Consider the following 19,971-nt stretch of genomic DNA (forward strand, 5'->3'; position numbering starts at 1 on the left):
AAGTTGTGCCAGTTAGTTCAAAACCGTGATGGTTGTAGGAAAGTAGCTGTTCCTCAACCTGGCAGTATGGGACTTCAGGCTTGATCCCTCCCACCCAGTGAGAAGAGGACATGATCTGGATGGTGGGGTTCCTTGAAGATAGATGCCACCTTCTCAAGACAGCGCCTGCTGTAGATGCTGTCAGTGGTGAAGAGGTCTGCAGCCACTTGTGTTCTTGTGCATTGGAATTGTCATACCAGGTCGTGATGCAGCCAGTCAGGATACTTTCCACAGTTAGTCAGAGTATTTAGTGACATGCCACGTTCCCTGAGGTCTGCCTCCTTCGTGTTTGTGTCAAAGTGCTGCTCCCACGACAGATCATCCGAGATGTTGACGTTAAGTAGAAACTGCTAACCCACTCTGGACAATACATCCTCGACACAGAGGACAACAATTTTAAGTGATGAATTGTTAATAAGACTATAAAACATAGAGCAGAGCCAGGCCACTCGGCCCATCAAGTCTACTCCGCCATTCAATCATTTTGATGTATTTTCATTCTTCTGTCTTCTCCTCATAGCCCTTACTAATCAAGAATCCAGCAACCTGCACTTTAAATATACACAACAGAGTTGTGTGCATTGATGAATTGCACAGATTCAGAGAAAGCACGACAGTGGCTATATTTCATTAGGAGCTTGAAGAGACTTGGTATGTCACCAAAACCCTTGCAAATTTCTGTAGATGTACTGTGGAGAGCATTCCAACTGGTATGGATGGGCCACTGTACAGGATTCATAAATGAGTAATAAAATTGTAAACTCTGCCAGTTCCATTAGGGGCACAAACCTCTCTAGCATCCAGGACACCTTCAAAAGATGTTGCCTCAAAAAGGTGGAATCCATCATTAAAGACCCCCATCATCCAGGCCATTCTCTCTTCTCATTGCTTCCATCAAGCAGATGGTACAGGAGCCTGAAGATAACACACTCCGCTATTAGATTTCTGAATGGACAGTGAACCAATTGAGCATTCCTCACAATTTTTTGCTCTTTTTACGCTACTTACTTAATTTATTTAAAAATATATTTGTATTGTAATTTATAAGTTCTTAAATCATGTCTTGCAATGTATTGCTGCCGTACAACAGGAAATTTCATGCCAATGATATTCAACCTGATTCTGATTCTGATTCTGTCTGGCTAGAAAAGTTACTCCTCGTGCTCCATTCTAAATGGATGCCCTTTCATTCTGAGGCTATGCCGTTTAGTTTTAGACTATCCCACCATTGGAGACATCCTCTCTATGTTCACCTTATCTTGGCCTTGTTGTAATGTAAGGTGTAATGATGTAAATAAGATTATTTTAAGATGAGAAGAACAGAAAATGGACATCGGGTGATAAACCCCAAGGAAAATAGAGTAGACTGCAGAATTCGATCAGTGTAGAGATCTGTCAATCCACAGTTCAAACACAGTAAGAGATAAATACAGAGTAAAGGTATATATATGTAAGTAAAGCCTGAATCACAGACTTGGAGATGCAAGGAGAGCATTCAAATGATCCTGTTGATTTGTTAGATCATGGCATTTCTGCACCATGTTTTGCCTTCGTTTGGTTTTGTTCCTTGTACCTCAAAATTCTTATCTGAAAAAAATTCAAGTGGAGATGTGATTTCTCTGCCCTGCTCAGTATCTTGGCTCTCTGGTTTTAGAACATGTACCTCACAAGATTTTAAAAAAACAGACATCTGCTACTGACTGTCAGGTGAACCATTACTGAACTAACAGTTTGTTAGTGACTCTTAATTAAACAGTAACAGAAACACAGCTGGTGATAACAGAAGTTATCAGACCAAGGCAGATAAACATTTCTTTATTTCTTCATTGGCCAGTCTTAGATCATACCAGCATGGATCTATCAAGCAAAATAGATTCTCCCAGCTTTTTAAGTATCTGACTTTATTTGTGATAAATCAAGTTTTATTTTTAGTATAAGATGTCAGTCATTTTGAGACATCATATTAAACAAGTTCTTTCCACTAATTGGTTCTGATCTCTAGCCTATCATCTGCTTGTCAGGATTGTGTTCTGCAAGCCCGGTCCTTGGAACCGAGCTCCCACCTCCTAGTCACAGGACCAAGGCTTGTGTTCATATCAGCACGGCTATCCTTGTAATTAAAAATCCCTGACTTGATGGAGGAGTACAGGATGAAAGAGGCAGGAATTGAGTGGTTAGCCCGAGATTTTTACCTATGGTGGAAATGGCTAATACAAGAGGAAATAACTTTAAGGTAATTGGAGGAAAGTATGGGGGCGATGTTCCTGTTTTTAATCAGGGAGTTTTGGTGCATGGACTGCCGTGCCAGATCTGGTAGTAGAGGCTCAATAATCTGAAATATTGACTCTCCTTCATACCTGTTACTAGTCCCATTGCAAGTAACAACTCTTGAACCATGCTTTCATGTTTTATGAAGCGAGCATAACCAAGAAGTGAAGATCCGTTGCCTGGCAAAGTTGACTCATCCAACTGCAGAGCAAATTCTGTTACCCTAAGTACGTTGCACAATGTGTCCTCCACATTCTCAGACATTTTATCTATTCATCTTTGAACAGAGTTGTTGCAGAGTTGGTCTGGTGACTTGTACAAAACTATACTCAGAACCTCCTTGACTGCTGGCAGATTCAGTTCTCCAATTTCCAGATTTAACAATGAGCAATGAAGTGTTGTTTGAAGCACGCAAACCATCACAGTTTCGTCGTGAAGTACTGGCGAATATGTTTTGAAGTGTTTTTAGTTTCTGAAAGTTTTCATGAAGTGACTGAGAATAAGCCAAGATTTTGTTTGCGTTATCAGAGTGTATTTTCTTCAAATATTCAGGGAGTCTGAACAGTTTAATTACCGCATTTGAAAAAACTTTTTCACACAACAGACAGATTGGTTCCTGTTGGTTGCTTCTTGCTGGTATAAATCCCTGTTTCAGAAACCCTGTGCTATACTGTCGACATTTTTTCATTTGGTCTGCTTCTGTGATTTTCCTTGTGGATTAACAACCATGGTGAGTGACCTACTGTTTAAATCCAACGTTAAGTGCTGAGATCGATAAAAGGGGAAGTTATGATGCCAGGCAAAACCTGGCTCTCTGCCTGAAGTGGGGCAGCAATATCTGGTTGACCATGGACTGGAGAACTGTGTCAAAGGGCAGATTCTGAACTTTACCTCATTCAACATGATACTCTAATTCTTAGGAATTTCATCACTGCATGATTAGAGTGTGGGAATCTCGTATTAGCTAACAGCGTACTTACAGGAGTGAATGGCAATAATGTGATGTAATGGGCTCAGAAATAACATGATTTCTTCAATCTAGATTTCCAATGATGTACCAGCAACTATAATGTGTTGCCTTTTAATAACTATAATGTGCCAAAGTCCAAGACATTGGTTCCCAACCATTTTTATGCCATGGACCTCTACCATTAACTGAGGGGTCTGTGGAACCCCTGGTGGATTAGCAAGAGATGAGGTGATTACGTGATCATTGTATTCAAGTTATGAGGCTCTGAGGATCAAATGCTTATAATAAGTAACTTGTTTCTTAAATTAAGCTTGTAATCCCTCAGTTGCCCCCCTTACAACCGAGCACCCCTCACTGCCCATTTTATCTTCATCACCCCCTTTGAAATTCCCACTATAACCTCAGGTGATGGGGTGAAATTAACCTTTTAAACTTCTCTAAAATCAATCTAACAGTACAATTGATGTTAGAGTAACTTAAAAGGTCGGCAGAATAACGTGGGCTGAAAGGCCTGCATTATGCTATAATATTCTATGCTCTCAAGATCTTCCGTCTGCACAGCAAGGCAGGCAGAAGCAAATCATTTCAGCACTCTCCTGCTCACCAGCCTTTCTGGTGAGATCCTGGTCGAACTGAGCAGAGAAACATGTCCTTTGTTCATTCCTCTGCTGGTAACCTCATTCTGTCTATAAAAGAGTAACCCACAGTGCATCTTCAGTTTTTGACACATTAGTCCCTTGTCACCCTTTCTAATTGGATATATATATGTATCCACCCCCCCCCCCCCCCCATGACTGAGGTGCTCCCCAGGATAAAAAGTAGTACGGTAAGATGTGGACATGAAACATGACTTTCCATTGTGTTGACAAAAGACCCACAATCTGTGAACCTGTCTGAAAAGATTTCACAGAAGATAGCACAAAAACAGGCCCTTCATACTATTGTGCATGTGCCAACCACAGTTGTAACTATATGTCTGCCTATCTGTGGTCTACATCCTTCAATACCCTGCCTATCATGTCTTTTTAAATACATCTTAAATTCCTATTCCTGTTACTTTGGGGTACCTTTAAGGAATCTGTCCACAAAGAAGCTGGACTACAAAGGGGACAAAATGTTGGCTGTTATTTCCCACCTGGTGCGCTGAGTCCCATCAGCTACCTTGTGTGTTGCTGCAGATTTCCAGCACCTACAGAATCTCTCTCTCTCTCTCTCTCTCTCTCTCTCTCGATAGCATCTCCTAATCTTTGAGATGCAAAGGATTGTAGATGCTGGAATTTGGAGGAACTCAGCAAGTCGAGCAGCATCTGTGGGAGGGGAAGGAATTATTGACGTTTCGGGTCAAAACCTGCATCGGTCAGGGTACTTACTCACTGGGTCAGAGCAGCAGGCAGTTTGGGGGTCAGTCCATCATGGCTGCTAGCCTTTTCTGAGGTCGTGTCCATGCTGGGGTGCCTCTGGAGATGGAACACATGATTCCCACTGGATCCCTTCAGGTTCCCAGGATCCAGAGTACATTCTCAACTCTTTATTGTCAACTGATGGAAAACTTTTTTGCAACAGTATCACAGGCATGTGGGTGCAGACACACATAGATATTAATCATACGCAGACAGTAAAGAGCAAGAAAATCAGTGCACGATCCTGATTTCATGTTTAGATAAGAACTATAAACAGTTCAATTTCCCCCACAGACTCTGCTTGACCCGATGAGTTCCTTCAGCACGTCCTTTGCTTCTACTTATCTTTCCCCTGCTGAAAAAAAAACAGCTGCCTTTCCACAAACTGGATGAGATTCATATCGTTACCTTATACTAAGATGCTTTAAAGTTGGGCTTGAAATGATGTTGGAATTGGCAAGGCCAGAACAGAGGGGATCAATAGATTTGTTAGAGGTGTTCAAATCTCTGAAGGATGTGGATGGAATAGAACATTACAGCACAGAAACAGGCCTTTTGGCCCTTCTTGGCTGTGCCAAACCATTTTTCTTGCTTGTCCCACTGACCTGCACCTGGCCCATATCCCTCCATACACCTCTCATCTATGTACCTGTCCAAGTTTTTCCTAAATGTTAAAAGTGAGCCTGCATTTACAACTTCATCTGGCAGTTCATTCCACACTCCCACCACTCTCTGTGTGAAGAAGCACCCCCCCCCCCAATGTTCCCTTTAAATTTTTCCCCCTTCACCCTTAACCCATGTCTTCTGGTTTTTTTCTCCCCTGGCCTCAGTGGAAAAAGCCTGCTTGCACTCACTCACTCTATACCCATCATAATTTTATATAGATGAGAGTCTTTCCACAGTGAGGAGGAGGCTTGTCAACAGAGTTCAAACTGTGTGCAAGTGAGACTGTGTTGGACAGCAGATTATCCTCAGCTGGCAAACACTGCCTGAAAGGGAGGTTCAGAGAGGACAATGGCACATTTCAAAATGGAATTCTGTATAAACTTAGAAGGAAACATTTCCAGATATCTAGAGAATGATTAATCATAAAAATAAGAAGGCATTTGGCATGTTGGCCTTCAGTCAGGACACTGAGTGTTGGAGTTGAGACACTACATTACAGATGTGCGAGATGGAGACGTTGCTGTATGGAAAGGTGCCATTAGTTGGAAAGAGTGCAGAAAAGATTTACAAGGATGTTGCCAGGATTCCAGGGCCTAAAGTATAGGGAGAGGATGGGCAAGCTGGGACTTTGCAGGAGGTAGGTAAAGTGAGAAATTCTGCGGTTTTGTTTTAAACAGAGATTGTGAAACGTTGGGGTTCAGTGACACCTGGGTAACTTTCACAGTCATATTATTGAAAGGTAATTTATTTATTTAGAGACAGTTCAGAATAGGCCTTCCGGTCCTTCGAGCCACAATGCCAGCAACTCACTGATTTGGGGCAATGTACAAAGACCAACTAACCAGTACATCATTGAACTGTGGGAGGAAACCGCGTGTTCACAGGGAGAACGTCCTTACAGATGATGTTGGAATTGAACTCTGAGCTGTAATAGCGTCACAACATGGCAGGCCTCAGGCGCAAGAGGGTTTAACCACAGCAATAAATAGTTTTACTGTAATTATATAGGACCTTGCTGAGACCACATCTTCAGTACTGTGTATAATTTTGGTCCACTTAGCTTGAAAGAAAAAGAGGATAAACATCATATTGAGGGAGTTCAACAGGAAGTCATCTGGTTGGGATGGGATGGCAGGTCTGTCGTTCCAAGGAGAATTGAGTAGGTGAAGCCTCGTAGAGTTTAGGAGGCTTCACCATGTGAACAGCCTTTGCTACAGTTCATTCCTTCCTACCAAGAAGGCTGAACTCACCACCGTGCGTCTCCACCCCCCCCACTTGCCTTTCTCCCTCCATCCCCTGCTCCTCATTCCACTCCACCTGCTGCCCCTCTCCGCTGGAGCAGGAACCGCTTGCCGCTTACCTTTCAGCCAGCCTGACCCTGTGTCTGTCTCTGCCGCAGGTTGATGGAGTGACATCGGCGAGGAGTCGAGCCGCGCCCGGCCAAGGCCCCACAGGATGCTGCGCCGGGGCAACGTGGTGGCGTGGGGCGTGCTGCTCTTCATTGCCTGGAACTTGCTGCTCCTCTTCTTCCTGCTGGCCCGGCCCCCGGCGGGAGGGGCTGGCGGGGGTGAGGGGGGTGTCCCGGCCTCCGAGGATCTCACCCACCAGGTGGTGAAGGTGGCCGAAGAGGTGGAGCAGGAACTGGAGGCCCAGAAGAAGCTGCTGCAGGAGATCCAGGCGCACCAGAGCCGGTGGCGCCTGGGTCGGGGCCGAGGAGAGAATGGGAAGCAGCATCCCCCGGCTCCCACCTCCACCCGTCAAGCTCTGCCCCAAGACAGCCCTCTGCCCGTGCTGGTGATCGGCTGTGACCGCCCCACCATTCGCCGCTGCCTGGATAAGTTGCTGCTACACCGGCCCTCCAAGGAGCTCTTCCCCATTCTGGTCAGCCAGGACTGCGGTCATGAAGAGACATCCCGGGTCATTGCCTCCTATGGCGACCAGCTCCTCCACCTGCGGCAGCCAGACCTGAGTGAACCGCCCGTGCCAGCAGGCCACCGCAAGTTCCAGGGGTACTACCGCATTGCCCGGCACTACCGGTGGGCCCTGAACCAGGTCTTCCACACTTACCACTACGATGCCGCCGTGGTGGTGGAGGACGACCTGGAGGTGGCCCCGGACTTTTTCGAGTACTTCCGCGCCCTGCGGCCCCTCCTGCTTCAGGACCCCAGCCTGTGGTGTGCCTCGGCCTGGAACGACAATGGCAAGGAGCAGATGGTGGAGGTCGGAAGGCCCGAGGTCCTCTATCGCACTGATTTCTTCCCCGGCCTAGGCTGGATGCTGCTCCGCTCCACGTGGGAGGAGCTGGAGCCCAAGTGGCCTGGCGCCTTCTGGGATGACTGGATGCGGAATCCCGCCCAGAGGCAGGGCCGCTCCTGCATCCGGCCCGAGGTCTCCCGCACCATCACCTTCGGCCGTAAGGGCGTCAGCAATGGGCAGTTCTTCGACCAACACCTCAAGTTCATCAAGCTCAACGAGCGTTTTGTGCCTTTCACCAGCCTGGACCTGTCCTACCTGCAGAAGGAGCGTTACGACCCAGCCTTCAGCCAGCAGGTGTACAGTGCGCCAGCCCTGCGCGTGGAGGAGCTGCAACGGGGCGAGCGGCCTGAGTCGTCCGAAGTCCGCGTCCAGTACACCTCCCGCGATGCCTTCAAGGCCTTCGCCAAAGCCCTGGGCGCCATGGACGACCTCAAGTCAGGCGTACCCCGAGCTGGCTACCGGGGTGTTGTCACTTTCATGTACCGCAGCCGTAGGGTATTCCTGGCGCCGCCCGAGGACTGGAATGGATACGACCCCAGCTGGAGTTAGCCCAGCCCCGCCGGACTTCTTCATTCCACTGAAGTGCCCCCAGCCCTCTCCTCACCCATCTCCCTCTCCAACCCTTCCCCCACCTGTCTCTCTCTGTCCTCTTTACGCTCCCCACTCTCCCTTTTCACCCCTCTGTCTGGCTCTCCATTCTCTTCCCTCTCTCTCTTTCTCTGCCTTTGTCTCTCTTGCTCACCTCTCTTTTCTTTATGCCCTTTCTCTCCTTTTTCCTTCCTAGAGATGAGGGTAGAGAAAAACAGATTTCCCCCTTTTTGAGTGTTAATACCCTCTCTTTCCAACCCCCACCCCCCCCCCCACCTCCTGCTGGCTGACTGGCTTCCAGTGAGGCGCAGTGGGAAGTGTTGCTGGGAGTGCTGTCAGTGAAGAGTGAGTGAGGGGGTGAGGATTACACAGCAGTACCTCAGTGAAGAGTGAGGGTGAGGATTACACAGGAGTCACTCAGTGAAGGGTGAGTGAGTGAGGGGGTGAGGATTACACAGGAGTCACAGTGAAGAGTGAGGGGGTGAGGATTACACTGTAATCACAGTGAAGGGTGAGTGAGTGAGGGGGTGAGGATTACACAGGAGTCACAGTGAAGAGTGAGCGGGTGAGGATTACACAGGAGTCACTTAGTGAAGGGTGAGTGAGTGAGGATTACACAGGAGTCACTCAGTGAAGAGTGAGGGGGTGAGGATTACACAGGAGTCACTCAGTAAAGGGTGAGTGAGTGATGGGGTGAGGATTACACAGGAGTCACTCAGTGAAGGGTGATTGAGTGAGGGGGTGAGGATTACACAGGAGTCACTCAGTGAAGGGTGATTGAGTGAGGGGGTGAGGATTACACAGGAGTCACTCAGTGAAGGGTGAGTGAGGGGGTGAGGATTACACAGGAGTCACAGTGAAGAGTGAGGGGGTGAGGATTACACAGGAGTCACTTAGTGAAGGGTGAGTGAGTGAGGGGGTGAGGATTACAAGGAGTCACCTCTGGCCAGGTGGCTCGGGGTGGGGTGGGGGGGGGAGGAGGTGAGTCAGACTTGAAATGATGACCACAGGGTCCTTGGGTTTGTCAGACACCACATGGAAGATGAGATTTTGATAACACATTAGACACCATGGGAGAGGGAGGATCAGGAAGTAATGGCTGTGGGGTGGGTTTATCAGACTCTGATGGCTATGGGGTCATGTGAGTTGTCAGTCGTCTCTACGGTGGGTGGACATCTGTCATCTCTGCAGGGAGGGCAGATAGCTCTGGGGAAGGGAGGTAGGACGGATGGCTGTGCAGTGGTCAGTGCAAGGTTCAGCTTGGGCCTGCTGTCAAAGATTCTGGTGGAGATGAGTATTGCCTGGTCTCAGCAGGAACCACGGGCACTCATCCCGCTCGGGGAGGAGGGGCTAGGGCAGGTGACAACTGAAATACCAACAGATTCACCACCTTCTGGCGGGGGGAGTGCTTATTATCCACTCTTCCTCTTGTTTATATCCCTTCTTCCCCGCCCTCCTCCCATTTACGTCTTGTGATGTCGCATCCTCATTCTGCCCAACCCCGAACCAGCCCGGAAGAGGGTCCCGGCAACTTGGGGGGAGGGGAGTATTTGAGAAGGGGCCACAAACGTGAACGGAGGAAACCTTCCCGCTCTCAGTTGCGGTGAGAAAAAGACTGCAGCTCGCTGCGATTTTTATTTTTTATAACAATAAATAAATATATGATTATATCTGCACAGAGCAGCTCGATCAGAACCAGAGTTACTGGTCTGGATGTGGAATGGGCAATCGGAGTGACTGCTAGCGCGCAGGGATGAAGGGCCCCGTGGCCAAATTGTCCGCCGACTGCGATATTTTCAGGGAAAAAGGGGGGTGCGGAGAGATTGAAATTACGGATGGGAAAGCACTCTCAGAAAATGAGCCAGTTGCGAGAGGTTTTCGCCATCCACACCTGTGTTTTCTAAAATTATAATTTCTAAAATGTGTCCAATGATGGTTGGTAGTTCCAATTCCCATACAAGGTCTTACCACTATCCTGTGTCGGGGCGGGGCGCTGGGTCGCATCCGGTGTAAATAAATTTAAAATATGCATCTAGGACTTGCACAGCACCTGTTTCTAAAGGTGGGGCGTTTGTAAAATGTGATTATTTTCTCGCCAGAGGGTTTTTTCTCGGTAAAGCTGTGATAGGTTGGTTCTCTGATCTCATTAAACACAGACGTTTGTATGTTTCACATTGATCGCTCGGAATTTAAATCGGTTTATTTTTGGAAAGTGTTGTGCGGGGCGGGGGGTGGGAAGACGAGAGCGGTAGACTGAGGGCCGAGTACTGCCGTGTTCTTCCAGCAATCTGTTACGAACGACTGAAGTGGAGCTTTTATGGAACCAATGGATCACCTCTGGCTATATTGAAGGAGAGAGGAGGTGGGGCTGGTCGGAGAGTGTAGGAAAGCAGACAAGTCTTCCCAACCATCCCGGAGTATTCTGATTTAAATGCGGGAAGAGGTAACGTCATAGAAAAGTCAGCACAGAAACAGTCCCTTCGGCCCATCTTGTCCATGCCAAATCATTTGAACTGTCTACTTACATACCACTACCACCCATGTACCTATCCGAACTTAGACGTTGAAATTCAGCTCGCATGCACCGCTGGCGCTCACTCTCTCACGACCCTCTGTTTCCCCTCGTGTTACCCTTAACCCTGACCTTCAGTTGTAGTTCCACTTAACCTCAGTGGGAAAAGTCTGCTTGCATTTAATCAATCTGTACCCGTCATGGGCGTATATACCCCTCAATCCACGCAAAGGCTTACCCTTCCTTCCCAAGTCTCTCTGAGGTTTTGGTTTGCCTCACCCAGGTCTAAGGACACTTAGGAATTATGTCAACTGAGCAAGCTTTGTTTAACTCCTTATCAAATCACACTGAAATAAATAAAACCAGGAAGTGTACGTCAGAATAGTGTGGTCATGACAAAATCAGGGACAGAATGAGAGATGCAAAGAAACAAAAGACTGGGTTTGAAGAAGAAAATGAAATATTTTCTATTGAATTTTTAATATCTCCAAAATTATTAAGAATGATTCCTTTAACCCATTTCCCCGGGGAGGGAGTTTGCACAGAACATTGGCTGCTTTCGTATATTCGGGTCGGCACGTAGGGGGTGGGAGTTCCCAGGGTAAAAACTTCCTCCATCTGTTAATACTCCCGCCGGCACGCCACCTGCGGGAGTTCGGGGCCCACCTTCGGTTACGGGATACGGAGACAGGCTGACTGCAGGAATCCGGAAACACCGGGAGTCCCGCCAGTACTGATTGGAGAGTTAAGGCATGATGTGATTGCCGTGTATGTTATTGGCCTGCTCATCAATCTATCCGCATGTTACCGTCTCCGCCAGCCAATCAGAAAGAAAGGGCTCAAGTGAAGGTAGGTTTGGGCAAGGGCTTCCCTCTATCACGTCGCTGCTGGTCTGGCACAGAACCGGGAGGTTAGGGGTGGCGACCGGAGGTAGTCTGATTTAACCGACTTCAGCTGAGCTGGAAAGATAGAAGCGAAGTTCCAGTGGAGCTGAGTGGCCTTGACCGTTCCTGCAGCTCGTCTGAGGCGGGGACAGATGGCGACTGGTCGGGGAGCAAAGCTTCCTCTGGGTGACTGAACCCCGGTCAACCCACTAACAGAAAAGGCGATACACGTCAGCGTGGGGTCGACCAGTCTAATTCGGCAGTGGTGATCTCGGGTCAACTGCTCAAAGCTTTCCCTCTACTGTTGCGGCATGACATTGAGAGAGAGGTGTGAGTGGCAAAATTGGGAAACCATGCACGGACAGGGATAGCAAGGGTTTCATGAACGATTAAAAAAAATGCGGCAGAATGAAGCAGATATTGAAAAAGTGGGACCCTTGAGCTTAGAAAGTATGGCTGAGTATACTGTGCAGGGGAAAAAAAAGGTTGCAGTATCACTGATGGTCAAGATCAGACAAACGATAGACATTTCATAACACAAAATGCTGGAGGAACTCAGCAGGTCATTTATAAACAGTGCCCTCTTGGGCCGAGACCCGTCAGAACTGCCGCGTAAAGAAAGAAATTGCTAGGTCCCGATGTAGATGTTAATTTGCGTTGGCCACGGTGAGGTGCCAGATGATTGATGGACAACTTTACTGGGCAGCAGGAATAACACACAAAATTGCTGGAGGGGCTCAGAGCAGTCCTGCTGAAGCGTGTCGACTCGAAACGTTGACTGTACTTTTCTTTCGTAGATGCTGCCTGGCCTGCTGAGTTCCTCCAGCACTTAGTGTGGGTTGTAGATTTCCAGCAACTGCAGATTTTCTCCTGTTCAGCGGGAGTAAATCGGGATGTGCCTTACATCAGTGAATGGAGATAAGGTGGGATGCAGGGGTTGATAGAGATATCCAGCACGGCATCAGTGCTGAGCTGGACTTCCGCTGTAGAGTTAGAGCCAAAGGTATGACAAGCTCGGCGGCTAGAGGCCGAGTAAGTGATCTAGGTGAGTGCGGAACTCAGAGCTCTAAGACACAGGGAGCAGGTGGGATTTTTGTTCTTGTCTGTAAATCGTCAATCCTGAACTCAGTGTAGGAAGCATGGATAAGGTGGTGGAATGCTCCAGTAAAATGAATGGGAAGTACCTCCGACTTAAATTGACTGACAAGGTCAAGGAATTGGATGTACTAAGGATTTTCCGGGAGGCAAAAGAAAATCTCACAGCTGCCCACACCCAGAGTGTAGGCTGCAGATAGGTGACGACCAGATGTAAGGGTCATTCCCCTCAGCAACCGAAGCCAGTGGCGCTGTGGCTGGTGCTGAGGCCTGGCAGGGAAGGAAAAAGTCAGGCAGAGTGATCATAAGACATTGGAGCAGAATGTAGCCATTTAGCCCTTGGAGTCTGCTTCGCTGTTTAATCATGGCTGATCCATTTCTCTCTCAACCGCATTCTCCTGCCTTATCCCTGTAATCTTTCACATCCTGACATCAAGAATCCATCAACTTCCACTTTAAATACACCCAATGACTTGGCCTCCTCAGCCCCCTGTGGCAATGAATTCCAGATTCACTAAAGAAATTCCTCCTCATCTCCATTCTAAATGGCTGTCCCTCTATTCTGACATTGTGCATTGTGCTCTCCAACCCTGGCATTCTCTCCCCCCCCCCCCCATTATGGGAAACATCCACTCTATCCAGGCTTTTCAATATTTGACTGCTTTCAGTGTGATCTCTAAATTCTAGTGAGTACAGGCCCAAAGCCGTCAAACACAACTCATGTGATAATCATTTTTTTGAACCTTCTACAATGTCAGCGCATCCTTTTTTTTAGAAAAGGGGCCCAAAACTACTCACAGCACTCCAAGTGTAGTCTGACCAATGCCTTAAAAAGCCTCAGCATTACATCCTTACTTTGTATTCTTGTCCTCTCGAAATAAAGCATTGCATTTGTCTTCCTCACCACCGACTTAACCAGCAAATTAACCTTCAGGGAATCATGCATGAGGACTCCCAAGTCCCTTTGCACCTCAGGATTTTGAATTTTCTTCTTGTTTAGAAAATAGTCTTGCACTTTAATTCCTTCTACCAAAGTGCATGTCCATGCACTGTATTCCATCTGCCACTTCTTTGCCCATTCTCCTGATCTGTCTAAGCCCTTCTGCAGACTCCATACTTCCACAATACTACCTGCCTCTTCACCTATCTGTGCATTGTCTGCAAACTTGGCCACAAAGCCTTCAATTCCATCATTGGCGTACAATGTAAAAAGTGGTCCCGACACAGATCCCTGTGGTACACCACTAGTCACCAGCAGCCAACCAGAAAAGGCTCCTTTTACTCCTACTCTTTGCCTCCTGCCAATCAGCCACTGTTCTATCTTTCCTGTAATACCATGGGCTCTTATCCTGCTAAGCAGCTTCACGAATGTTATCTTGTCAAAGGCAACCAATTCTCCTTTGCCTTTTCTGCTTTTCATTTCCTCAAAGAATTACAACAGATTTGTCAGGCAAGATGTTCCCTTAAGGAAACCACGCTGACGTTGGCACACTTTATTATGTGCCTCCAAGTGCACCAAAACTACATCCTTAATGATCACCTCCAACATCTTCCCAAACACTAATTGGCCTATAATTTCCCTTCTTCTGCCTCCCTCTTGTCCTGAAAACTGGAGAGACATTTGCAATTTTCCAGTCCCATGGAACCATGGCAGAATCTAGTGATTCTTGAAAGATCATCAATAATGCCTCCTCTTTCTCTTCAGCTACTTCTTTCAGAATCCTCGGGTGTACTCCATCTGATCGACATGATTATCTACCTTAAGACCTTTCAGCTTCCCAAGTACCATCTCCCTAATAATAGCAGTTGGACTCACTTCTGCCCTGACATTCTCGAACATCCCGTGCCTTCCACAGAAAATACCGATGCAAAATATTTATTCACTTCATCTGCCATTTCCTTGTCCCCCATTACTACCAGCCCAGTGCTATTTTCCAGTAGTCCGATATCTAATCTCACTTATTTTATAGATCTAAAATACACACACATTTGCTATCCTGTGATGTTATTGGCTTGCTTACCTTCTTTCATCTTTTCACTCCCTATGGCTTTTTATACTTGCTTCTGATAGTTTTGCTCTGGTCTATTACATGCCCTCTCGTTTCTTTTACGTTGGTTTTGATTTGCCTTGTCAGCCATAGTTGTGTCATCCAGCAATTAGAATACTTCTTCTTTGAGATGTATCTATCCAGGTCTTTTCAAATTGCTCCCAGAAACTTCAGGCATTGCTGCTCTGCCATTATCCCTTCTAGTGTCCCCTTCCAATCAATATTGGCAAGCTTCTCTCTCATGCCTCTGTAATTCCCTTTACTGCACTGTAATACTGATAGATCTGACTTTAGCTTCTATCTCTCAAATCGCTGGGTGAATTCGATCATATTATGATTGCTGCCTCCTAAGGATTCCTGTACATTAAGCTCCCTAATCAAATCTGGTATATTGCCCAACAGCCACTGCAGAATAGCTGATCCCCTAGTGAACTTCAGCAGAAGCTGCTCTAAAAAGCCATCTCGTAAGTATTCTACAAATTCTCCCTCCTGAAATCTGATTTTCTGAATATACTGGCATATTGAAATCCCCCATGACTATTGCAACACCGCCATAGTCTCCCCGAGGAAATAAGACAATTAAGCACAGCATTCCTACAGAATGGCTACAAGGTGAAGGAAATCAGTTGGGCCCTTAAAAGAGCTGATGAGAAAACCAGGAAGTGTAATAAGGAGGAACCCTTCGCTACTGCCTGTCTTCCCTATATTTCCATGGTTTCTGGAAGGAATGCCAAAATCCTTAAGAAATTCCAGAGAAATACCATCCACAAACTCATAAGGAAGCTCAAATCAGAGCTTATGTGGGTCAAAGATGACCTGGGACTCAGTATGGCTGGTGTTTACAGGATTCCCTGTGAATGTAGAACAGCGTACATCTGCCAGACAGAACGCACGCTGGAAACCCGCATCAAGGAGCACAGGTGAACAGTATCTGTTTTGGTTACCTGGAAAATTTGGTGGTAGCACAACATTGCATTGGCAATAGTTATAGGAATGGATTAGATGGCACAAAACTACTGTGCTGTGCCTGGAACAGCCTGGTAAAGGAAGCCATTGAAATAAAAATAGGGGAAAAGAATTTTAACAAAGACAAAGGTCTCGCTCTAAATAAGAACTGGAATTTAGTTGTAAACAATGAGAATGCAAACCTGATTGGATGAGGACTAATTATCAGGAGGGATGGACGATAAGGGTATTAAATACCACCGGCCTAGACCTGCCTAGGTATCATCCCTGATGAAAATAGCAGAGTTTGTCATCAAAATGACTTACAATCAATACCTGTACCAGGCTGGAAGCCCAAGAAGTTTATTCACCTTCAATCCTGAACTCATCCCCATTTTGATTGTGTCCATTACACTGCACACTCATTCTGCTGACTACAGTTTTCTCTATCATCTGCCTCTCCTTCCTGACAATCTCTCTGCAAACTGCCTCTGTTTGTATACCAACTACTTTATCCTTAATTTCCACACCACTCCACCTGCCAAGTTAGTTTAAACCCTACCTCATGGTTCCAGTGAACCTGCCCACAATGTTATCGGGTTTAGGTGTAACCCATCCGTTTTGTACAGGTCATACCTTCCCCAGAAGAGATCCCAATGATACAGGAATATGAACCTCTGCCCCCTACACCAATTCCTCAGCTACGCATTCATCTGCCAAATTGTACAGGCAGCAGGCCAGAGATTACTGCCCTGGAGGTCCTGCTTTTTTAGCTTTCAATCTAGCTCTCTAATCTCTCTCCAGGACCTCCTCCCTTTTCCTACTTATGTCATTGGCGCCATTATGTACCAAGACTTCAGCTGCTCACACTCCTCTTTGAGAATGTTAAGCATCCAGATGATAGGAGACTTGATAGGGAGATGAGCTGGAGATCTTGTGGCTGCAAAAGAGACAACAGGATGGTGTGTTGCCTCCCAGCCAGTGGGGTCCAATATATGTCAGAGCACCTGCAGAATGCTCTTGGGGGGAGGGTGAGCAGCCAGAGATCGTAGTGCAAATTGGTACGGATGACAGAGGTAGAGTGGGGAAGAGGTCCGGGTACTGTCGATGGAGTTGGGAAAGGGGTTGAAGAGCAGGACTCCATGGTAGTAAACTCCAGATCACTCCTGGTGCCAGGTGCAAGGCAAGGTGGGAATAGTATGACAGTACTAGCTGTGGAACTGGTGCAGGGGGCAGAACTTCAGGTTCTTGGATCGCCAGAACCTTTTCTGCCCCAGGGGTGACCTGTACAGAGGGACGGGTTGCACTGAAACTGGAGGGGAGCCAATATCCTGGCTGGGAGGTTCATTAGTGCTACTCAGGAGGGTTTTAAATTCGTTTGGCAGGGGGAAGGGAACCAGAGCTCTAGGAGAGAAAGTGGAGGGATGAAGAGGGCAGTAGATGCCAGGGCCAGTAAAACTAGCAGGAACAAAGTAATTGATATGATAGGACAGCTAGTTTGAAGTGTGTGTATTTTAATGCTGGGAGTATTGAGAGTAAAGGTGATGAACTTAACGCATGGATCAGTACATGAACTATGATGCTGTGGCTGTCACAGAGATCTGGTTTTGAGAGAGAGAGAAACAGGATTGTATCCCGAAGGTCTGATCCTTTAGAGAAGTGGGGGAGTTGCACTACTAATCAGGGACAACATCACAGCTACACTCAGAGAGACATAATGGAGAGCTCGTCCACTGAGTCTGTATTGGTAGAATTCAAAAAGAGGAATTATTGTATTGGATTGGATTACAGACCCTCCAATAGCCACCGGGACACTGAACAGATATACAGGCAGCTTAAGGAGAGGTATAAAAATAACAGGTTTGTTATCAACTTCCCTAATATAAACTGGGGCCTTCTGAGCAGTAGATGGGGCATAATTTGTTAGGTGCATCAGGAGGGTTTCTTAAGTCAACCTGTAGACAGTCCAACAAGAGGAGGGAGGGGCTGTACTGGACCTGGTGTTGGGTAATGAGCCTGGCCCGGTGACCACAACCCTCCCGGATCCCTACACAGAAAGTCACCACTGGGAGGGTTAACACCATTCAGACCAAGTCCTGGTTAAATAGGACTAGTATATGATGGGCTGAAGGGGCTCTTTCTGTGTGCTACAGCACCTCCTGACCTTCTGCCCCAACCCCTTCTCTGAAAGTGGGGTGTCCAATAGCATAGAGTTGGATAGCACCACCTTCTGGATGCCGTCCCCAGTGTTTCCAACAAGTTAGCTCCACTCTCACCACCCGATGTTAAACTTTTGAAAAGTGAAATAAAGTTCCATCTGCCAGGAGTGTGGTTTCCCAGTGGCCAACCATTTTACTTCCAATCCCCATTCTCATATACCAGCCTCCTCTTCTGCCAAGATGGGGCCTCCCTCACCTCCAACTCGATGGCATCAACATTGATTTCTCCAATTTCTAGTTAATTTTTCCCCATCCATCTTCTCCAATTCCCCACTCTGGCCTCTTCTCACCAGTCTATCACCCCCCTTGTCTCTCCTCCTTCCTCCCATGGTCCACTCTCCTCTCCTGTTACATTTCTTCATCTCCAACCCTTCTCACTTCCCAGCTTCTAACTTCATCTCCCCTCTTCCACCTAGCTTCATGAGTCACCATCTTCCTCCTTCCCCTGCCCTCATCTTATTCTGGCTTCCCCTCCAGCCCTGATGAAGGGTATCAGCCCAAAACGTCACTGTTTCTTCATTTCTATAGATACTGCCTGACCTGCTGAGTTCCTCCAGCATTTTGTGTGTGTTACTCCGGATTTCCAGGATCTGCAGAATGTCTTGTGTTTATAATAAAGATCAGTTGTTTATTTATTTTTTGTGTTGTTTTTAGTTAAAATGCAAGTGAATATTTCCGTCGGAGCCTCTTGTGAGAAACATATTTTATTTGAGCTGGACAGCACCAGGCACTGCTATTTTAACCATGATTAAAGTTGCAAAGATTCCCACTGCCTTGCTCTCAAACTTGGCACCTGCACCGGTCCTGGTTCACCCTGTTGACTGAATTTCTGATGTACCAGCACCGTTCAAATCTCCCTCTCCCCCCCCCCCCCCCCCCACGAGGAGTGTGCAAAGCAGAAGGCAGCAGATGTGGAGGGGTTGACATCTCAGGGTGGCAGCTTTGGTCTCCCCTGTACACCCACCTTCATTGTAGGAGGGGCTGATGTCCTTTGGCAGCTGGAGTACAGGGGAGATGAAGACTCGTGTGGGGGACGTCCCAGTGGGGCAATGCTGGAGGCCCTTGGAGCTGGGCCCAGCTGGGAGTGGAGGGGGATCACTGAGGCTGGCCTTTGGGAAGGAGGAGGAGGGGGATGCAGAGAGGCCATTTCTTGAGGCTGGAGACATTGGTGCAAGGATGGGGTCAGACTGAATACAGGAGGCACTGCTTCACGCATAGGGTCACACAGCTTTGCACCACTGAATCTGGAGGACACAGTCTGCGGGGAAGTCTGACCGCCTCGCTGGTAGGCCATTTGGCCCACCGGGTTCATGCCAGCCCTCAGGCAGTCCCAGTGCCCATCTTCTCCAGCCCAATGCCTTCCTCTTCCTCAATTCTCCCTGGACCCTCCCCACACACCCACCATCCCAACAACTGGCCTGTTGGTGTGAAGGGGGAGGAAATGACAGCACCCACGGGGAGATGGTGGGAACCGAGACAGTCACAGGAAGAACGTACAGATTCCACAGAGCTGCAGGAGACGGTAAGGAAGGAGACTGTAAAACAGAGTGAACCAGACCGTGGTGAGACCCCAGTGAGCATGAGATGGATCCTCAAAGCCGTGGTCACTGGGCGACAGTTCCTAACCCAACCCATAGACACCATTGTACTGTGGAGGGTCTCACACACTGTCCTCTCCCCCTCTGGGTCTGAGCGGGGCAGTCAGTGAGGGGTGTGGCTCTCTCCCCACCCCAGTCTCCTCAGCTCGAGCTGCGGAGCATCTGCTCCAGTCCCCTCTCTGCCTCCATCACTTGCTGCAACTCCTCCCGGACGGCCTCTGCCTGCAGGGGGAGACAGTGGGTCAGTCAGCATGGGACAGGCACCCAGTACCTCCGTTCAACCCCTGGACCACCCGAGAGAAAGTGGGGCAGGACAGGGAGAGGGAGGGGGGAGAGAAAGGGAGCGAAAGGGGATGGAGGAGGAGGAAGGGGAGAGAGAACAGGAGGGAAGTATTGAGAGGGCAAGAGGAGAATTGATTGAGGAGTGTTCAGCACTGAGGCAATTAAGGTGAGTCGTGGAGTGGAGGAGGGGGCAAGGGACGT

At 47.7% G+C, this 19,971-nt stretch overlaps 2 protein-coding genes across 5 annotated transcripts in view; one reads left to right on the forward strand and one right to left on the reverse strand.

Annotated features, from left to right (window-relative positions):
- The window catches only part of LOC132394555 (alpha-1,3-mannosyl-glycoprotein 2-beta-N-acetylglucosaminyltransferase-like), a 65,747-nt gene that overhangs the window by 40,783 nt on the left and 4,993 nt on the right, over nucleotides 1-19,971 (forward strand). For 2 of the 4 annotated variants that reach the window (XM_059970844.1, XM_059970845.1), the window contains one exon: nucleotides 6,743-10,365. The exons of 1 other annotated variant lie outside the window; for it this stretch is intronic. In XM_059970844.1, coding sequence (XP_059826827.1) covers nucleotides 6,799-8,148 — 1,350 coding nt within the window. In that variant the 5' untranslated portion in view covers nucleotides 6,743-6,798 and the 3' untranslated portion in view covers nucleotides 8,149-10,365. Of the gene's footprint in view, nucleotides 1-6,742; nucleotides 10,366-19,971 lie in introns of those variants that run through there. One more of the 4 variants, XR_009512367.1, reaches the window with a different exon arrangement.
- The window catches only part of vars2 (valyl-tRNA synthetase 2, mitochondrial), a 43,282-nt gene continuing 31,640 nt past the window's right edge, over nucleotides 8,330-19,971 (reverse strand). Inside the window, exon 29 of the mRNA XM_059970841.1 lies at nucleotides 8,330-19,710. Within this exon, the coding sequence (XP_059826824.1) occupies nucleotides 19,630-19,710 (81 nt within the window). The 3' untranslated portion in view covers nucleotides 8,330-19,629. The remainder of the gene's footprint in view (nucleotides 19,711-19,971) is intronic.

The sequence above is a fragment of the Hypanus sabinus genome, chromosome 5 (genome assembly GCF_030144855.1).
Source record: "Hypanus sabinus isolate sHypSab1 chromosome 5, sHypSab1.hap1, whole genome shotgun sequence".
In the NCBI taxonomy this organism is placed as follows: domain Eukaryota; kingdom Metazoa; phylum Chordata; class Chondrichthyes; order Myliobatiformes; family Dasyatidae; genus Hypanus; species Hypanus sabinus.